The 19610-nt window shown below is 49.0% G+C and overlaps 1 protein-coding gene across 1 annotated transcript in view; it reads right to left on the bottom strand.

The window, feature by feature from the left end:
• Positions 1-19610, bottom strand: part of ANKS1B (ankyrin repeat and sterile alpha motif domain containing 1B) — a 370859-nt gene that overhangs the window by 132669 nt on the left and 218580 nt on the right. The window contains exon 17 of the mRNA XM_063308683.1: positions 11766-11918. Within this exon, the coding sequence (XP_063164753.1) occupies positions 11766-11918 (153 nt within the window). The remainder of the gene's footprint in view (positions 1-11765; positions 11919-19610) is intronic.

Genomic DNA, 19610 nt, shown 5'->3' with positions numbered 1-19610 from the left:
AGGGCAACAAACCATTTAGAGACTATTTATTTTATCAGTTTGTTGTATGATGGATTGTGTGCTATAAAGGAAGGTTGTTTTAGCTTCTTTAGCAGCAGCAGCAGCAGAAACTCTATATTCAGCCTTATTTTATTTATACCCTTCCTAAATGAGCACCTGATTCAGAACCCTTGAAGGTACCCAAAAATAGCAAAATGTATGAGAATGCATTATGCAGTATATCGGATTAATTCATTGTCGAACAATGGCATATTCCATTAGGATGTTTCTAAAATGATATTCTCTTGGGAAACAGAAACTGTGTGATAGAATGAGGATATTGTTATTCAAGCAGAAAACATAAGGCATCTGAAATACTCCATTCTGATTGCTAGAGCTTAATATTACTGCCTGTCAACAACCAAGCACAATTTTTCAGTGTTACATTTTTCAGGAAACAGAAAAAAAATACTGGTTGCACACCTGTAAATTCACCTGTTATTCTTCAGTCTTTAAAAATATACTGTATAATAAGTTTCAAAAGAAAAACAAAATGAAGAAAACAGAAGAGGGACTTAAAAGACACTGTGAATTGTTTGTACCTCCTGGTAACTGTTAAGAGGTGATATTAGACTTTCTTACTTTTCTTTCTTTTCAGATTATTCCTTTAAAAACCTTCCTATTGCAGTGTATTTATTCATGAAATGGAGGAATCTACCATGTGTATGGATCAACTGTACAGTTCACATCTGATCAATAGTCTTTTTTTTTCAGCACTTCTGCTAATTAAAAAATAATATATCTAGTGCAACTGCTCCATTGAATAAATCAACAAGAGCAACCCATAATTGTGGTAAATGATTAGAATTTGACAAATAGCAACAAAATATAAATATCAGTAAAAATAAAAATAAAAACAGGTATAGCTATATTACCAATACAACCAAATCACAGAAAATTCTACAAATAATAGAGCAAAATAAAACAGAATTGCACTGGTCAGAGAGTAGCAGCTATATATTAAAAAAAATCTAATGGTCTACATCCAATGTTATACAAATGGACCCAGAACAGCACTATTTTTTCCCCCCACAAATCCCCCTTCCCAGATGTAATCAGCTGTTAGGGGAGAGCTCTTCAGCTCCAAACTGGAGGATGAGAAAAAGTCATGCCACCGGGCAACGTAAATATCTCTTCAACAGATAAAATGCCACAATTAAATAGAGAATGTTCATGTCTGTAAGCCAGAGTCAGTCCTTTAATTTTATTTTTATTCTGGAAGGATCCATCATGTGCCTTGTATTGTTTCACATCTAACTGATATCCTTAATAGCATACAGTATATCACCAAATACCTGTTTTCATTTAGTTTATTTCTATACCCTGAAGCTGTGTCATTTGGAATCGGGATAGCTAGTTTTAATTAAATTCTTTGTATCAATAGAAATCAGTTAAGGGAATGAGATTAAACATTTTAATGTATTTTATTCCTTGTTTATTTACTTGGAAGTCTCTAGTCAAGTGTCATGCGCTGCCTACTTCTGAATAACATTCAGACGCTGGTTTGCAAAGCAGGTTCTGGTTTATTTCAGATTAGGTACAACGTTGGTAGAAAAAAGCTGAGAGTGACAGGAGCGCGCCGGTGCGGGGTTTAAATACCCCGCGCCGGTCAGCGCCCCCTCGCTCACGGTCACGTCACCCCCCTTTGTCCCATGCGTTGCCCTGCCATTGGTTGAGGGTTTCCAGGACCGCCCATCCTCAGGTTTCCATTCTTCTGCTGATTGCTTTCAGCTGGGCGATCCCCGTTGTATTGTCGCTGATGGCTTGGGTGGCTCCGTGATTAGTTTAGCTATTGTTTGTTAGCCGTTAGTCGTTGTGGGTTGATGGCTACTTAACTTGTGCCCCTTCACTTATTTCCTTGTCATTGTCATGAGTGCCATTGCGCTGATGACTTTAGCTCAACGGCACTCATGACATACTGCCCCCTTTCCGAATAGTGTTCTCCCTCGGGTTTCTGGGTTTTCCCCGTGGAGCTGTCAAAACGCCACATTTTTTTTTTTTTTTTTTTTCAAAGTTCCCGCCGGAGTAGTTGTCGCCCCTCCCTTTGCTCCTCCCTCTACCACGTGCCTTCCCAGGGTGTGTCCATGGTGCGCATGCTCGGGTTCTGACCTGGCGTGCGCATGCTCCAACCACACCCTGTTTGTTTGGCTCAGTTCGGCGAGGCGAGAGGCGTGGCTGGTCGGGTGCTGCTCAGCTCCAGGTAGGGCCCTTCTTTTCTTATTTAGAGTGCGTCGCCTTTGTTGTGTCTCCTGGGCGTTGCCCCCAGGTTGCCCTGTTGACTTGCTTGCCACTCCCCCGCGGCCGGGGGGCGGGGGGAGGGTGCTGGCGATCGTTTGTCACCACCCCGTGGGCCCGGGGCGGGGGGAGTGAGTCCCGGGGGGGGGAAGGTCCACCCAAGTCGCGGGCTTGGGGGGGGCCCTTTCCCTTGGGGCACGGGAGGCGGGGGGGGGCCTGCGGGGGGGGGGTTGGATTTGCTGACCTTGGTTGCGGTTTGTCGGGGTATGCCCGGTGAAATGCTCTGGTCAGGTCAGGCGCGTTAACGTTGTGCGCCGCCACCCATTCCGGGTGGGGGAAGTGTTTCCACCTGACCAGATAGTGTAGAGTTCCTCGTTGCTTGCGGGAGTCGAGGATGTCCCTGATCTCGAAGTGGTGTTGCCCGTCGATCATTAGCGGTGCGGGCTGTGGCGTGCTTGGGTGCCATCGGGAGGTGGTTGCCGGTTTTAGGAGGCTGGTATGGAACACCGGGTGGAGTCTCCGGAGGTTGTGTGGCAGGTCCAGGCGTATTGCTACCGGGTTCACTATTTGCGTGACTCGGAACGGCCCGATGTACTTAGGCCCCAGTTTTTTCGAGGGTTGGGTTGACTTTAGGAACTTGGTGGAGAGATAGGCCATATCTCCCGCCTGGAACGGCGGTTGTTGGCGCCGGTGCTTGTCGGCCTGCTCTTTGTAAGCAGCCTGTGCCTCCTTTAGCGCCGCCGTGATTACTGGCCATGCTTCCGCGATCTTCCGTCCCCAGTCGCTGGCGTCCACCTGGGGTTCCGGGGGTTGAGGTAGCTCCGGTATGGGGACAAAGTCGCGCCCCGAGACTACTTCGAACGGGGTTTTCCCCGTGCTCGTGTGGACGGCGTTGTTGTATGCGACTTCGGCGAACGGGAGCAGTTCAGCCCAGTCGTCTTGGTGGTAGTTCGTATATGATCGTATAAATTGCTCTAAGGTGGCATTAAGAACCTCAGTGGCTCCGTCCGTCTGCGGATGCCAAGCCGTAGATAGGGCCTGTTGGGTCCCCGTCAGCTTCAGGAAGGCCCGCCAGAATTTGGAGGTGAACTGTGTGCCCCTGTCGGTCACCACACGTGCGGGACATCCGTGTAGCCTGTACACGTGGATGAGGAAGAGTTTGGCTAGTTGTTGTGAGGATGGGACCGACGTGCAGGGGATGAAGTGGGCCTGCTTTGAGAAGTAGTCCTTCACCACCCAAATGGCCGTTTTCTTCTGGCTGGGTGGGAGGTCCACTATAAAATCCATAGAGATTTCCTCCCATGGGCGGGAGGGTTCTGCCACTCGTTGCAATAGCCCCGCGGGTTTGCCTGGTGCCCGTTTGGCCCTAGCGCACGTTGGGCAGGACGCCACGTAGGTTTTTACGTCTCGCCTGAGCGCGGGCCACCAGAATTGGCGCCGTGTTAGGTGTAGGGTCTTGAGGAACCCAAAGTGTCCCGCTTGCTTGGCGTCGTGTGACCTATGCAAGATCGCCTGGCGTTGCGAGTCCGGGACGTAGATTCTGCCTTCCCCCCATGCCAGGTCTTGCGCCATCGTTACCTTGTCGGGGTTTGCCAGGAACCAGGGGTCGGTTTTGAGGGCGGCGGCGAGGTCCGTGCGCATTCCCCCTGGTAGTTGCGGTTGGCTTCTTTCCGTCGCCGGTTGTCCCGCCGTCGGCTGCGCCGTAGCGTCGAGTTGCCTCCGTGCGCCGCTTCGGGTGGTCACGGCCATTCCCAGTTGCGAGGCGGATAGGACCGTCCCAATGGTGTCTGGGGCGGGCTCTTCGTCTTGGGGCAGCCGGGAGAGGGCGTCGGCCAGGAAGTTCTTCTTGCCCGGCATGAACTTCAGCTGGAAATCAAAGCGGCTGAAGAATTGGGCCCATCGGACCTGTTTTGGGCTAAGGCGTCTAGGCGTTCGTAGGGCCTCGAGGTTCCGGTGGTCCGTCCAGACCTCGAATGGTTGGGTGGCTCCCTCGAGTAGGTGACGCCATGTCTCTAGTGCCGATTTCACCGCGAAGGCTTCTTTCTCCCAGACGTGCCATCGCCTCTCTGTCTCGGAGAACTTCCTTGACAGGTAGGCGCATGGTTTCAGGAGCCCCGTGGAGTCTTTTTGTAGCAGGATGGCTCCCAGGGAGAAGTCTGAGGCGTCGGCTTGGACCACGAACGGCCGTTCTGGGTCCGGGTGTGCGAGGATTGGCTCCGTCGTGAACAGCGCTTTCAGCTTGTCGAATGCGGTCTGGCACGCGGGAGTCCAATTCAGCACTGTGCCTGGGTTCTTGGCGCGTCGGGTGTCCCCCACCCCTTTGGTTTTGAGGAGGTCCGTTAAGGGGAGGGCTATCTCAGCGAACCCCCGGGCGAAGGACCTGTAGAAATTCGCGAATCCCAGGAAGCTCTGTAGTTGCCGTCTGTTGCGGGGCCGCTCCCAGTTTAGCACCGCTTCGACTTTTGCGGGGTCCATTTCGATGCCGTCCCCGGAGATTCGATACCCCAAATAGTCTAGGCGCTCTTTGTGAAACTCGCACTTTGTAGGCTTTGCGTAGAGCTGCGCCCTTCTGAGCTTGTCGAGGACTTGCCTGACTAAGGTTACGTGTTCCTCGTGTGTTTTTGTGTAAATGAGGACGTCGTCGATGTAGACCAGGACCCCTTTAAACAGATGTTCATGCAGTACCTCATTGATGAGCTGCATGAACACCCCAGGGGCCCCCGCGAGTCCGAAGGGCAGTACCTTGTACTGGAAGGCGCCTAGGGGGCAGTTAAACGCCGTCTTCCATTCGTCCCCCTCCCTGATTCGGATGCGATAGTACGCTTCGCGAAGGTCCAATTTGGAAAAGACTTTGCCCGTGGAGAGGTGGGCGAGCATGTCCTTTACCAGGGGTAAGGGGTATTTGTTGGACAGGGAAGCCGCGTTTAGGCCCCGGTAGTCGGTGCAGAGCCGTAGGGTCCCGTCTTTCTTCTCCCGGAATAAGACGGGGGCTCCGACCGGTGAGCATGCTGGCTCTATGAATCCCCTGTCTAGGTTTTTGTCGATGAACTCCCGGAGGGTTGCCATCTCCTTCGGGGTCATCGAATAGATCTTTGGTCTAGGTAGGGGGACGTCGGGCAGTAGGTCGATCCGGCAATCCGTCTTGCGGTGGGGGGGTAGTTGGTCTGCCTCTGCCTCTCCGAAGACCTCGGAGAAGTCGGCGTATTGTTCTGGTAGGTCTGCTGTGGTAGCGGCGTTGTCTTGTGTGGTCGCCTCCGCTCGTCCTACCGTGGGGTTGCTTTTGCCAGCTGGTGCTGGTGCTCGATACTCGCCGTCGCCGAATGTGAAGGTGCGGGTCGCCCAGTTGATCCGCGGGTTGTTTTTCGCGAGCCATGGCATCCCCAGGACTGCAATGGGCCGTCCGATGGGCGTGACTACGAACGATGTGCGCTCGGTGTGAGTGCCCATTTGCAGGGTGACCGGCTCGGTTTGTAGCGTGGCTGGTTTCCCTCCCGCTGTAGAGCCGTCCAGCTGGTGGAATGCCAGCGGCGTGGGGAGGGGGAAGCAGCGGAGGTCAAGTTTGGCAACTAGGTCGGGGTGGATGAGGTTTTTTGAGCACCCCGAGTCCACTAGTGCCGCGGCCGTGGTGGCTCCGTTGCCGGCAGAGAGTTGGATTGCTGCCAATATTACGGAGCTTTTGTCGTGTCGTTGAGGTGGTCCGCGTTGCTGTCCCACCGCCTGCCTTGCCACGCGTCTCAGAGCAGGCGGGGAGCATTTCCCGCCGGCTGGTCGGGGTCGGTATTGTCCTCTTCCCCCCAGTGCGCGTCCCAGCCCTCTTCCGGTGTCGCTGTGGCCACGGTCATTCGGCGGTGAGGGGGCGGCCCCGGGTTGGGTGGTTTGGGGCTAATTTTCGGGGCGGGCTTGGGCGCGCTGGTCGGCGGTCGGTTGGCGAAGCAATCCGCCGTCTTGTGCCCTAATTTGCCACACCTCCCGCAGGGCTCCCGGTTGAACCTCTTTTTTGGGTATATGGGGCCGGCCATCCCCCCGTGTGGTGCGGGTACCTTTTTCCCGACATAGTTTGTGTCTTCCGTGGTTGTCATAAGGAAGGTGCGGTGCGCGTGTTCGGCTCTCCCCGCGAGGTGGATCCACCCGTGTAACGTTTCTGGGTCGTCGCGGTAGAGGGCCCATTGGAGAACGTCGCGGTTGAGCCCCCTTTTGAAGATTTCCAGCAGGGTGGTCTCAGACCAGTCGCAGACCTTTCCCGCGAGGGCTTTGAACTCCAGGGCGTAGTCAGGGACCGTGCGTGTGCCCTGTTTAAGTCTCTGGAGTGCGCTTTTCGCCCGTACTTTAGCTAGGGGGTCTTCGAAGTAGTTTTTCATCTCTTTGATGAAAGCAGGGAAGGTGGCGAGGGCGGGGGAGCTGGACTCGTACAGTTGGACGTACCAGTCCGCCGCCCTGTCTTGGAGTTTGATCGCCACGGCGGCGATCTTGTCGGCCTCGGAGTCATAGGAGTGTCCGTGCCTCCCCATGAACTCCCTAGCGTTGGTGATGAAAAACGAGAGTTTTGAGGGGGTCCCATCGAAGAAGATGGGGAAGTCCTTTGGGGCCCGGGCGTTTTGTGCGGCCCCGCCTCTCGCTTCCTGGGGTGTGGTGTCGGCCGCCTGTGCCGTCTGCTGGCTCTCCGCTGGCCCGTGTGGGTTCGGTGCTTCGCTCGGGGTGTGGGCTTGTGCGGGGACGTCGTTGGGTGGCGTGGGGGGCATAAGCGCCTGGAGCATGGTCCGGAGTTCCGTCAGCTGAGCCCGCATGCCCGCGAGTTCAGCTCGTGCCTCCTCGTCCACAGCCTGCGCCGCCGCTGGGGCCGGTTCCGTTGGCGCGTCCTCGGGGGTGGGTTGCCGGTGGGGTTCATCGTCCCTCCGCCGCGGATCCGCTTCCTCCTCCGTCTGATGGGTGTCTCCGTCGTCCTCCTCCGTGTTGAGCACCGTGGGGCTGTCGCTCCACGCCCGTTGCTGGGGTGCGATGTGGGGCGCGGGGTCCTCCGCTGGTTTCGGAAGTCGTGCTGCTCCCTCCCGCGGTCGGGTTGCCTCCGTCGCCATCTCCCCTTGGGGTTGGAGCTGAGGCTCGGGTCGGGTGGGGTGGGCGTCCATGGCTCCGGGAGTCCGCGGTGCCTCTGGCCTCGGTCGGTCCTCCTCTGTCTCTTGCCGCGCGGCTCGCCCTCCTTGCCCGCGCCGTTCCGGCCTCATCTTGCTGGTCTTCTCGCCGTCTACTCCTCCCGCGGCTCGTTGTCGTCCGGTGGGGCTCGGCGAGGCTGAGTTTATGACTCTCAGCTTTATGTCATGCGCTGCCTACTTCTGAATAACATTCAGACGCTGGTTTGCAAAGCAGGTTCTGGTTTATTTCAGGTTAGGTACAACGTTGGTAGAAAAAAGCTGAGAGTGACAGGAGCGCGCCGGTGCGGGGTTTAAATACCCCGCGCCGGTCAGCGCCCCCTCGCTCACGGTCACGTCACCCCCCTTTGTCCCATGCGTTGCCCTGCCATTGGTTGAGGGTTTCCAGGACCGCCCATCCTCAGGTTTCCATTCTTCTGCTGATTGCTTTCAGCTGGGCGATCCCCGTTGTATTGTCGCTGATGGCTTGGGTGGCTCCGTGATTAGTTTAGCTATTGTTTGTTAGCCGTTAGTCGTTGTGGGTTGATGGCTACTTAACTTGTGCCCCTTCACTTATTTCCTTGTCATTGTCATGAGTGCCATTGCGCTGATGACTTTAGCTCAACGGCACTCATGACATCAAGCTTATTTCCAAATTAGTGTACTCGGATTTCAAATTGGCTGCTTCTTATGTATGCAAAATTAAAACTTTTCTCCAAGTAAAAATTCCTAGTATTGGATAGTGGGAGTCTGATGGATTAGTAAAATAACTTTTGTGGCCTTATTTATAAGGCAGAAGTAATTATTTATTTATTTATTTATTTATAAATTTATTCACTGCCCATCTCCGCCTCATGGGGGACTCTGGACAGTTTACACTAAAATAAAAATAAAATTTATGTTTTATATAATACTCACTTCCTTTTGTTATAATGAATCTTTTATTTGTATTTTTAGTTGTAGTCGCAATACTTTATAACGTCGTCTTGAAAGGTTGGTATACCCTGTTCCTTTCACTGCATCTAACAATGTAGCATTACTTATCCTAAGAATAGCCTTAGATGCAAGCCTCCAAAGGTGCTAAATTTCCAGGACATTCTTTCCCAGGAAGAAAACAGAGGCAATATGGACAAAATGGGGATTTTATGAGTATCAGCTCTTTCAATCTTTGTAGATTAACACAAATTTAGGGGAAATGATATCATACCATTCACTATGGCACTCCGTATTAGCTTGAGATATATTGAAGAAGCAAAGCAAAACTATAGAGATTTTGAGATTTCTCTTTTTAATTATCTCTACAATAATTTTCTTTAAATGAATTTTATATAATGCAACACCAGTTTTATCTATAAATATAGAATCAATAAAGCAAATCCATATATGTGGTCCTGCCTAATCAAGAAAATAGAATCAAGTTCACACTTACATTTAGGTTCTTAGCAATATAACAAACATGTGTTTTAAAGTAGTATGTATATATGTATAATTCTCTTATTCTCTGTAATGCTTAGCAGTTGGTTGTATTATAGTATTAGATTCTGCTTCTTATAATAATATTTTGAAGTTTTGAAGTTCTTTATACATTATTTTACATTATTCCTAGATTGCCTTCAAAGAATTATCTTTTGAAATCATCATTATGATTTATTTTTTTCAGACTGAATGCTCTGTATAAAGATCAAAATCTAGTGAATAGATTAACTTCATCTACAAATACCTCTTCAGATTTAAGATGTTTGAATGGGTGCATGTGGGAAGGGGACAGTTGTGATAAGGAAAAATATGATCTCTGAATATGCTGGTGGCAGAGAAAAAAAACCCACTCTCTTTAAAGATGTGAGCGCTTGTGTTTAAAAGTTAGTTGTTTTTCCTTCAAATCTTGAGTTAAATAAATCAAGAAGCAAATAGAAACAAGCTTCAGAACACATATACTGTACTGGGAAATTTTTTTAAAGTTCATGGACAAGTACAGATGAATGTATTTTTTAACAAATGGTAAAAAGATGGTGAAGTAAAACAAACAAACAAAAAGCAAACATTTTGTTCTTGAAGCCCAGCTTCAATAGTTTTATAATGTTTGAGTGCAGATGAAGTACAGTATATAACCTTAATTTAGGCCTAATATAAATGTATAACATAGTTCCCCCACTTCTAGGGCACAGTTTGAAATGCTGGGGATATATGTCCTTTGGCTTAGATTTTTTTAGAACTTAATCTCCTTATTTTTCTGGATACCCTAGTGTAATATGATATTTATGTTCAAGCATTACATATGAATGTCTTTGCTCTTTAGCTATTGCTGTTTGTCCCTGGGACCTAGTCTCATTTTCTTCTAGGCATTTGGTAGATCAGCAGGCTAACTTATGCATGTGATAATTGGCCTTAATGTCTTCTGTTTTTGGAATCTTGGTGTATTATGATGGTAGTGGTCTCCTACTGCCCATTTCCACTGTTTATTTGTTAGATTTATATTCCACGTTTTGTATAGGAGCTGAAGATAGTGTACACACTATTCTTCCTCTTATTTTTCTTCACAACTGCAACCCAATAAAATAGGTTGGGCTGAGAGATTATAATTGGCCCAAAGTCACCCATAGAGCTCCTGTGCCTGAAGGTGGACTTGAACCTGGGTGTCCCCACTCCAACACCTTAATCACTACACTGTATTGGCTCCCAATATGAATCTCTTGGATTAGCAAGGAAAAAAATTAAGAATCTGAATTGCCTGAATATGGAATGTTACAAATTCTTTAGATGGCATATTATTTTTACCTAAGAGTATAGGTGAGGTATCCATAGGAAATGGAGAAAACCAAGTATGTTAGTTTAGATATGGTTGTACATTAGCATGTTCACTTAACAACAAAAGAAGATTGTTGTGGGTTGTAAATTTTTTAAAGCGTTAATAAGATTCTCAAACAACATCATCTGAGAGCCAGTTTGGTATGGTAGTTAAATAAAGCCTGCAGGCTGCCTTAGGCAGCAAAGCCAGCTGGGTGGCTTTAGACCAGTCAGTCCCTCTCAGCCCCTGGAAGAAGGCTATGGCAAACCACTTCTGAAAATCTTGCCAAGAAAAGTAGAGGGACTAGTCCAGGCAGCCTCCAGGAGTTGAGACTGACTGGATGGACCATAAGAAGAACATTCTATAAACTAACTATAATAAATTCTTAAGTAATAAAATCTACACAAATATGATTATCATAAATTGTTCATTATTATTCATGTGACAATACCCCCTATACCTGAAGGAACATTTGAACTAAATGAAAAGAATTAATTAGTTCTTAACCTGAAAATATTATTTGGGATAATTAGGGGAGGAGTAATAATTAGGGGAGGAGTAACAAGTAGAAGCTTGCTTTTATTTTTTTTTCCTAGGCTGCTAATTTTTTTCTCAATATAACAAACGAAGCATTTTTCCTAAAAGAAGTTCTCTAAGTTAGAAAATAATGAGGAAACTCCATTATTCTGGAATCCTCTAATTTGAATACATTGTGCCATAAAATGGAATAGTCAGTTGTTTCAGGAGAGAGACTTTCACCGAAATGGTAGAGATTTTTCTAGTATACCATACACTATTATTCTCACAATATCTAAAGCAGAATATTTGAATATCAGAAGCAGAAATAAATAAGATTGCCCTAAAATTTCAAAAGTGGGGTGCAAAATAATATTTTAATACTTTCAAACAAGACCAGCACAATCCATATGACTTAGCACTAACAAACAAAATTGTTCCAATGAAAATCCAGATAGCCTCAGTATGAGATCTGAAGGCAAGTTTGCTTTTGTTTGATATTATTAACCACATCACAGTATTGTGACTGTATCTCTGAGATTAGTTTTGAAATCCACATTCAGTCTTTCAGCTGAATATTATTTGAGATACTAGCTCTTGTCTGTGAGTAAAACCATCGGGCATGCAAAATAAAGTTTCTTTATATAAATACGTATGCTTATGTAACTATGAAATAAAGTATTTTACAAAGATATAAGATATGATTGATATAATAATCACCTATTAAAAGCATTAATGAAAAAAAATAACACTTTGATAGTTGTGTTTATAGTTTTCTTATTGTGCTGTAAAACGGCAACAAGAAAGTCTTAGATGACAAGACTGCAAAATGTCTCAGTGTGAATGTGTTTGTATGAGGCTAAAAGGATGTGACGCAGGAGACCTGGGCTAGCAGGAATGGCCTAGTATACATTCTTAAATAGTAGTAGCAGTCCTGAATAGTTGAGTGTCAGCGTTTTCCAAAACAAGGTAAGTCATTAAGCACATTAAAATGTATAGAAAGTAAAACCAGCCATTAGAATTACAGTAGAGATGCTTTTAAAAGGAAAAAAAATGGATCAACTTACGTTAATTAATTCAATATCCCATATTTTCTTTACAAGGTCTATTGATGTATAGCCATTAATCAAAAAGGGCTTGATATAGTCTCCCAGTTCCAGAGAATCTAGCCATTCTGCTACAGAGGTGGGGTTGTAGCCATCATTGCCTGCCTGTTTCATCTGAAATATAAAAGTGCCAAATAATTTTCAAGTGTATTATTATGATTGGATTTGTCTTAATAAAAAAATAAAATAAGAAGGACCTTATATCAGAATCTTTAAATTATATCATTAATATCATAGTATATCTCTATTAATACTTCTATTAGATGTATTAATTAATACTTCTAAATTTCTTCCAGGGGGTACTTTTTGTAACATGCTTCTAAATTTCATGGCATTGTGACAGTGCCAAATGGGGGAAAAATACAGTTAACATGGATATGGAATCAATGCATACAAACACCCAAAGAGTTCATGATAGGCAGTTGATAGAAGTCTTTCCCTCTTCTTTCCTGTGCATTTTGTCAAATCCATATAATATGGAATTTTGGCAACACATTACTTCTTTTTATGAAGAGATACATGCAAAATCAAATCAAATCAAATCAAATCAAATCAAAACAAAACAAAACCAAACAAAACCAAACCAAACCAAACCAAACAAAACCAAACCAAACAAAACAAAACAAAACAAAACAAAACAAAACAAAACAAAACAAAACAAAACAAAACAAAACAAAACAAAACAAAACAAAACAAAACAAAACCGTCAGGTAGAGATTTATTAGTTAGAAGCATAATCTTTAAACAAAACAGACATCATATATGTTTGTATGAGTGGTCATGTACATATATGTATTGTATTCACACATATTGTAAGGAATTTGAAGATATTTGGAGGGAATATGATAATTTCAATGCCTCTGTTGTGTCTGAGTTGATTGCAACAAATTGTACCTTTTGGGATTTTTTAAGGTTGGATGGAGTGCCTAAGTAATAATCCATTGTGGCTCACTGGGGCAATTTGTGAATATCTGTGTGAGGATCATAGGTTCAGATACCTCAATATTAATAAGCTTCACCACAAGCCTCTTGGGATATAGGAAAGATATTTTATTGAGATACAGTCCATTCTCCTGCAAAGTCACAAGTGAGTCAGATTCCCTTGCCCCCCACATTAAGTCCATTGGGTTTTCCCACCTCCCTTTTGAAATTGAATGCTCGCAACGTCTTTCAGTTTTACAGCTCCGTTCCCAGGCTCTGCTCTTCAAGATGGTGTTACTTTAGATAAGCGAGTCGCCACAACAATTTCCTTTGTGTCTGCTTGTGATCCCTTTGTTCCTAGGCAACAAATCATTCCTCCCCACTCCCACATCTACAACCCATGGCAGTGGAGATGTTCCAGAAGCTATTAACTATTGCTTCTGGGATAATCCTCTGACAATCTGCTATAGTGGGTCAGACAAAGTTCTCATTGGGCTGAGTATGTATACCGACTGTATGAACACTTGTTTGCCATCAGCCTTTCACTTAATTGCAATGGGAACCTAATGGAACAAGAAGATTTGGATTCAGGAAGTGATCTTACCCTGCTTTCGGAGTCAGTCAGATCTGCTTCTAACCCTTTCCTTTGGATGCCTATTAAGTATTCTTACAGGAAGATTCAACTTCAATTTTTTCCTGTTTTATGGATGTGACTACTCTCTACATACATACATCTGCATCCTTTACTTATTTATTTGCTTATTTATTTAAACATTTATATGGTGCTTCTAATTAAAAGCCCAAGTTTATCCACAATAAAAGATTGTACTATAAAATAAAACCTTTGTGTGTGTGTGTGTGTGCGCATGCGCGCCTGGTGCTAAATACTTGTTTCTTTTCACCCTTTCAGTGAAATGCCTTGTTACTAGATCAGGAAGGATTCATAAGTTGGACAGTGTTTTACTGCTGTCCTGTAGTAAATGCATTTGGCTTCCAGGTGTTCCAAGGGGGACTCTAGTATTGTGTGTGTTTAGGTAAATATATTTATGGATATATATATATTATATATTATGTTCACTTGCACATGTTCACTGATGGTTCCTTACAAAGCAATGCATCCATGTTGGTCTTTATTTATTTTTATTTTTATTTCCAGAACAAATTTCAGCAAAAGAAAGTGTCAAAATTCACTATAATAATGCTCTTGCATTTCTAAAATACCTTTCCTCTTGTTGTTGTTTATTTGTTCAGTTGCTTCCGACTCTTTGTGACTTCATGGACCAGCCCACACCAGAGCTTCCTGTCGGTCATCAACACCCCCAGCTCCCCCAGGGACGAGTCCGTCACCTCTAGAATATCATCCATCCATCTTGCCCTTGGTCGGCCCCTCTTCCTTTTGCCTTCCACTTTCCCTAGCATCATCATCTTCTCCAGGGTGTCCTGTCTTCTCATTATGTGGCCAAAGTATTCCAGTTTTGCCTTTAATATCATTCCCTCAAGTGAGCAGTCTGGCTTTATTTCCTGGAGGATGGACTGGTTTGATCTTCTTACAGTCCAAGGCACTCTCATAATTTTCCTCCAACACCACAGTTCCAAAGCATTCTTCCTTCTCTCAGCCTTCCTTATGGTCCAGCTCTTGCAGCCATACGTTACTACGGGGAACACCATTGCTTTAACTATGCAGACCTTTGTTGTCTCTGCTCTTAACTATTTTATTGAGATTTGTCATTGCTCTTCTCCCAAGGATTAAATGTCTTCTGATTTCCTGACTGCAGTCAGCATCTGCAGTAATCTTCGCACCTAGAAATACAAAGTCTTTCACTGCTTCCACATTTTCTCCCTCTATTTGCCAGTTATCAATCAAGCTGGTTGCCATAATCTTGGTTTTTTTGAGGTTTAGCTGCAAACCAGCTTTTGCACTTTCTTCTTTCACCTTCATCATAAGGCTCCTCAGTTCCTCTTCGCTTTCAGCCATCAAAGTGGTATCATCTGCATATCTGAGACTGTCAATGTTTCTTCCAGCGATTTTAACTCCAGCCTTGGATTCCTCAAGCCCAGCACATTGCATGATGTGTTCTGCGTAGAAGTTGAATAGGTAGGGTGAGAGTATACAACCCTGCCATACTCCTTTCCCAATCTTAAACCAGTCTGTTGTTCCGTGCTCTGTCCTTACTGTTGCTCCTTGGAATACAGATTCCTCAGGAGGCATACAAGATGACTTGATATCCCCATATGTCATGCGCTGCCTGCCCCTGAATAATGCTCAGACACTGGTTCGATGGATCAGGCTCTGGTTTATTCACAGCGCAGTTACAGCGTCGGAAGAAAAAAGCTGAGAGTGACAGGAGCGCGCCGGTGCGGGGTTTAAATACCCCGCGCCGGTCAGCGCCCCCTCACTCGCGGTCACGTCACCCCCCTTTGTCCAATACGTTGCCCTGCCGGTGGGTGAGGGGTTGTGAGGCCCCGCTGGCGTTCCGGGATCGCCCATCATCGGGTTTTCTATTCATCCGGTGATTGCTGTCAGCTGGGCGATCTCCGTTGTATTGGCGCTGATGGCTTGGGTGTGCTCCGTGATCCGTTTAGTTATTGTTTGTTGGCCGTTAGTCGTTGTGAGTTGATGGCTACTTATCTTGAGCCCCTTCTCCTGTTTCCTTGCTATTGTCATGTGTGCCATTGCGCTGATGACTTCAGCTCAACGGCACTCATGACATACTTCCCCCTGTCCGAATAGTGTTCCCTCCCGGGTTTCTGGTTTTTTTTTTTTTGTTTTTTTTTCTCGGTGGAGCTGTCAAACGGCACTTTTTTTTTTTTTTTCTTCGAAATTCCCGCCGGAGTAGTTGTCGCCCCTCCCTTTGCTCCTCCCTCTACCACGTGCCTTCCCAGGGTGTGTCCATAGTGCGCATGCCCGGGTCACGTCCTGGCGTGCGCATGCTCCAGCCACACCCTGTTTGTTTGGCTCAGTTCGGCGAGGAGAGAGGCGTGGCTGGTCGGGTGCTTATCAGCTCCAGGTAGGGCCCTTCTTTTTTTTATTTAAAGTGCGTCGCCTTTGTTATAGCTCCTGGGCGTTGCCCCCAGGTTGCCCTGTTGACTTGCTTGCCACTCCCCCGCGGCCGGGGGGCGGGGGGAGGGTGCTGGCGAATGCTTGTCACCACCTCGTGGGCCCGGGGCGGGGGGAGTGAGTCCCGGGGGGGGGAGGTCCACCCAAGTCGCGGGCTTGGGGGGGGCCCTTTCCCTTGGGGAACGGGAGGCGGGGGGGGCCTGCGGGGGGGGTTTTTGCAGGGGACGGCTTGCTGACCTTGGTTGTGGCTTGTCGGGGTATGCCCGGTGAAATGCTCTGGTCAGGTCAGGCGCGTTAACGTTGTGCGCCGCCACCCATTCCGGGTGGGGGAAGTGTTTCCACCTGACCAGATAGTGTAGAGTTCCTCGTTGCTTGCAGGAGTCGAGTATGTCCCTTATCTCGAAGTGGTGTTGCCCGTCGATCATCACCGGTGAGGGCTGTGGCGTGCTTGGGTGCCATCGAGAGGTGGTTGCCGGTTTCAGGAGGCTGGTGTGGAACACCGGGTGGAGTCTCCGTAGGTTGTGTGGCAGGTCCAAGTGTATTGCTACCAGGTTCACTATTTGGGTGACTCGGAACAGCCCGATGTACTTAGGCCCCAGTTTTTTCGAGGGTTGGGTTGACTTTAGGAACTTGGTGGATAGGTAGGCCATATCCCCCGCTTGGAACGTCGGTTGTTGGCGCCGGTGCTTGTCGGCCTGCTCTTTGTAGGCTGCCTGTGCATCCTTCAGCGCCGCCGTGATTATTGGCCATGATTCCGCGATCTTCCGTCCCCAGTCACTAGCGTCCACCTGGGGTTCCGGGGGTTGAGGTAGCTCCGGTATGGGGACGAAGTCGCGCCCCGAGACTACTTCGAACGGAGTTTTCCCCGTGCTCGTGTGGACGGCGTTGTTGTATGCGACTTCGGCGAACGGGAGCAGTTCAGCCCAGTCGTCTTGGTGATAGTTAGTATATGAGCGTATGAATTGCTCTAAGGTGGCATTAAGAACCTCTGTGGCTCCGTCCGTCTGGGGGTGCCAGGCCGTAGATAGGGCCTGTTGGGTCCCCGTCAGCTTTAGGAAGGCCCGCCAGAATTTGGAGGTGAACTGTGTGCCCCTGTCGGTCACCACACGTGCGGGACATCCATGTAGCCTGTACACGTGGATGAGGAAGAGTTTGGCTAGCTGTTGTGCGGATGGGACCGACGTGCAGGGGATGAAGTGGGCCTGCTTTGAGAAGTAGTCCTTCACCACCCAAATGGCCGTTTTCTTCTGGCTGGGTGGGAGGTCCACTATAAAATCCATAGAGATTTCCTCCCATGGGCGGGAGGGTTCTGCCACCCGTTGTAATAGCCCCGCGGGTTTGCCTGGTGCCCGTTTGGCCCTAGCGCACGTTGGGCAGGACGCTACGTATGCTTTTACGTCTCGCCTGAGCGCGGGCCACCAGAATTGACGCCGTGTTAGGTGTAGGGTCTTGAGGAACCCAAAGTGTCCCGCTTGTTTGGCGTCGTGTGACCTATGCAAGATCGCCTGGCGTTGCGAGTCCGGGACATAGATTCTGCCTTCCCCCCATGCCAGGTCCTGTGCCATCGTTACCTTGTCGGGGTTTGCCAGGAACCAGGGGTCGGTTTTGAGGGCGGCGGCGAGGTCCGTGCGCATTCCCCCTGGTAGTTGCGGTTGGCTTCTTCTGGTCGCAGGTTGTCCCGCCGTCGGCTGCGCCGTAGAGTCGAGCTGCCTCCGAGCGCCGCTTCGGGTGGTCACGGCCATCCCCAGTTGCGAGGCGGATAGGACCGTCCCAATGGTGTCTGGGGCGGGCTCTTCGTCTTGGGGCAGTCGGGAGAGGGCGTCGGCCAGGAAGTTCTTTTTGCCCGGCATGAACTTCAGCTGGAAATTAAAGCGGCTGAAGAATTGGGCCCATCAGACCTGTTTTGGGCTAAGGCGTCTGGGCATTCGTAGGGCCTCGAGGTTCCGGTGGTCGGTCCAGACCTCGAATGGTTGTGTGGCTCCCTCGAGTAGGTGTCGCCATGTCTCTAGCGCCGATTTTACCGTGAAGGCTTCTTTCTCCCAGACGTGCCATCGCCTTTCTGTCTCGGAGAACTTCCTTGACAGGTAGGCGCATGGTTCCAGGAGTCCCGTGGGGTCCTTTTGGAGCAGGATGGCCCCCAGGGAGAAGTCTGAGGCGTCGGCTTGGACCACGAACGGCCGTTCTGGGTCCGGGTGCGCGAGGATTGGCTCCATGGTGAACAGCGCTTTCAGCTTGTTGAATGCGGTCTGGCACGCGGGAGTCCAATTCAACACTGTGCCCGGGTTCTTGGCGCGTCGGGTGTCCCCCACCCCTTTGGTTTTGAGGAGGTCCGTTAGGGGGAGGGCTATCTCTGCGAACCCCCGGGCGAATGACCTGTAAAAATTCGCGAATCCGAGGAAGCTCTGGAGTTGGCGTCTGTTGCGGGGGCGCTCCCAGTTTAGCACCGCCTCGACTTTTGCGGGGTCCATTTCTATGCCGTCCCCGGAGATCCGGTACCCCAGGTAGTCTAGGCGCGCTTTGTGAAACTCGCACTTTGTAGGCTTGGCATAGAGCTGCGCCCTTCTGAGCTTGTCGAGGACTTGCCTGACTAGGGTCACATGTTCCTCGTGCGTTTTTGTGTAAATAAGGACGTCGTCGATGTAGACCAGGACCCCTTTGAACAGATGTTCATGCAGTACCTCATTGATGAGCTGCATGAACACCCCAGGGGCCCCCGCGAGTCCGAAGGGCAGCACTTTGTACTGGAAGGCACCTAGGGGGCAGTTGAACGCAGTCTTCCATTCGTCCCCCTCCCTGATTCGGATGCGATAGTACGCCTCGCGAAGGTCCAATTTGGAAAAGACTTTGCCCGTGGACAGGTGGGCGAGCATGTCCTTCACCAGGGGTAAGGGGTATTTGTTGGACAGGGAAGCCGCGTTTAGGCCCCGGTAGTCGGTGCAGAGCCGTAGGGTGCCGTCTTTCTTCTCCCGGAATAAGACGGGGGCTCCGACCGGTGAGCATGCTGGCTCTATGAATCCCCTGTCTAGGTTTTTATCGATGAACTCCCGGAGGGTTGCCATCTCCTTCGGGGTCATCGAGTAGATCTTTGGTCTAGGTAAGGGGACGTCGGGCAGTAGGTCGATCCGGCAATCCGTCTTGCGGTGGGGGGGTAGTTGGTCAGCTTCTGCCTCTCCGAAGACCTCGGAGAAGTCGGCGTATTGTTCCGGTAGGTCAGCTGTGGTAGCGGCGTTGTCCTGTGTAGTCGCCTCCGCTCGTCCTACAGTGGGGTTGGTTCTGCCCGCTGGAACTGGTGCCCGATACTCGCCGTCGCCGAATGTGAAGGTGCGGGTCTCCCAGTTGATGCGCGGGTTGTTTGTCACGAGCCATGGCATCCCCAGGACTGCAATGGGCCGTCCGATGTGAGTGACGACGAACGATGTGCGTTCGGTGTGAGTGCCCATTTGCAGGGTGACCGGCTCGGTTTGCAGCGTGGCTGGTTTCCCTCCCGCTGTAGAGCCGTCCAGCTGGTGGAATGCCAACAGCGTGGGGAGGGGGAAGCAGCGGAGGTCGAGTTTGGCGACTAGGTCGGGGTGGATGAGGTTTTTTGAGCACCCCGAGTCCACTAGTGCCGCGGCCGTGGTGGCTCCGTTGCCGGCAGAGAGTTTGATTGCCGCCATTATTACGGGGCTTTCGTCGTTCCGTCGAGGTGGTCCGCGCTGCTGTCCCACCGCCTGCCTCGCAACGCGTTTCAGGGCAGGCGGGGAGCTTTTCCCGCCGGCTGGTCGGGGTCTACGTTATCCTCTTCCCCCCAGTAGGCGTCCCAGCCTTCCTCTGGTGTCGCTGTGGCC

The sequence above is a fragment of the Candoia aspera genome, chromosome 7 (assembly GCF_035149785.1).
Source record: "Candoia aspera isolate rCanAsp1 chromosome 7, rCanAsp1.hap2, whole genome shotgun sequence".
In the NCBI taxonomy this organism is placed as follows: Eukaryota; Metazoa; Chordata; class Lepidosauria; order Squamata; family Boidae; genus Candoia; species Candoia aspera.
This window is presented reverse-complemented; position numbering and strand designations above follow the sequence as displayed.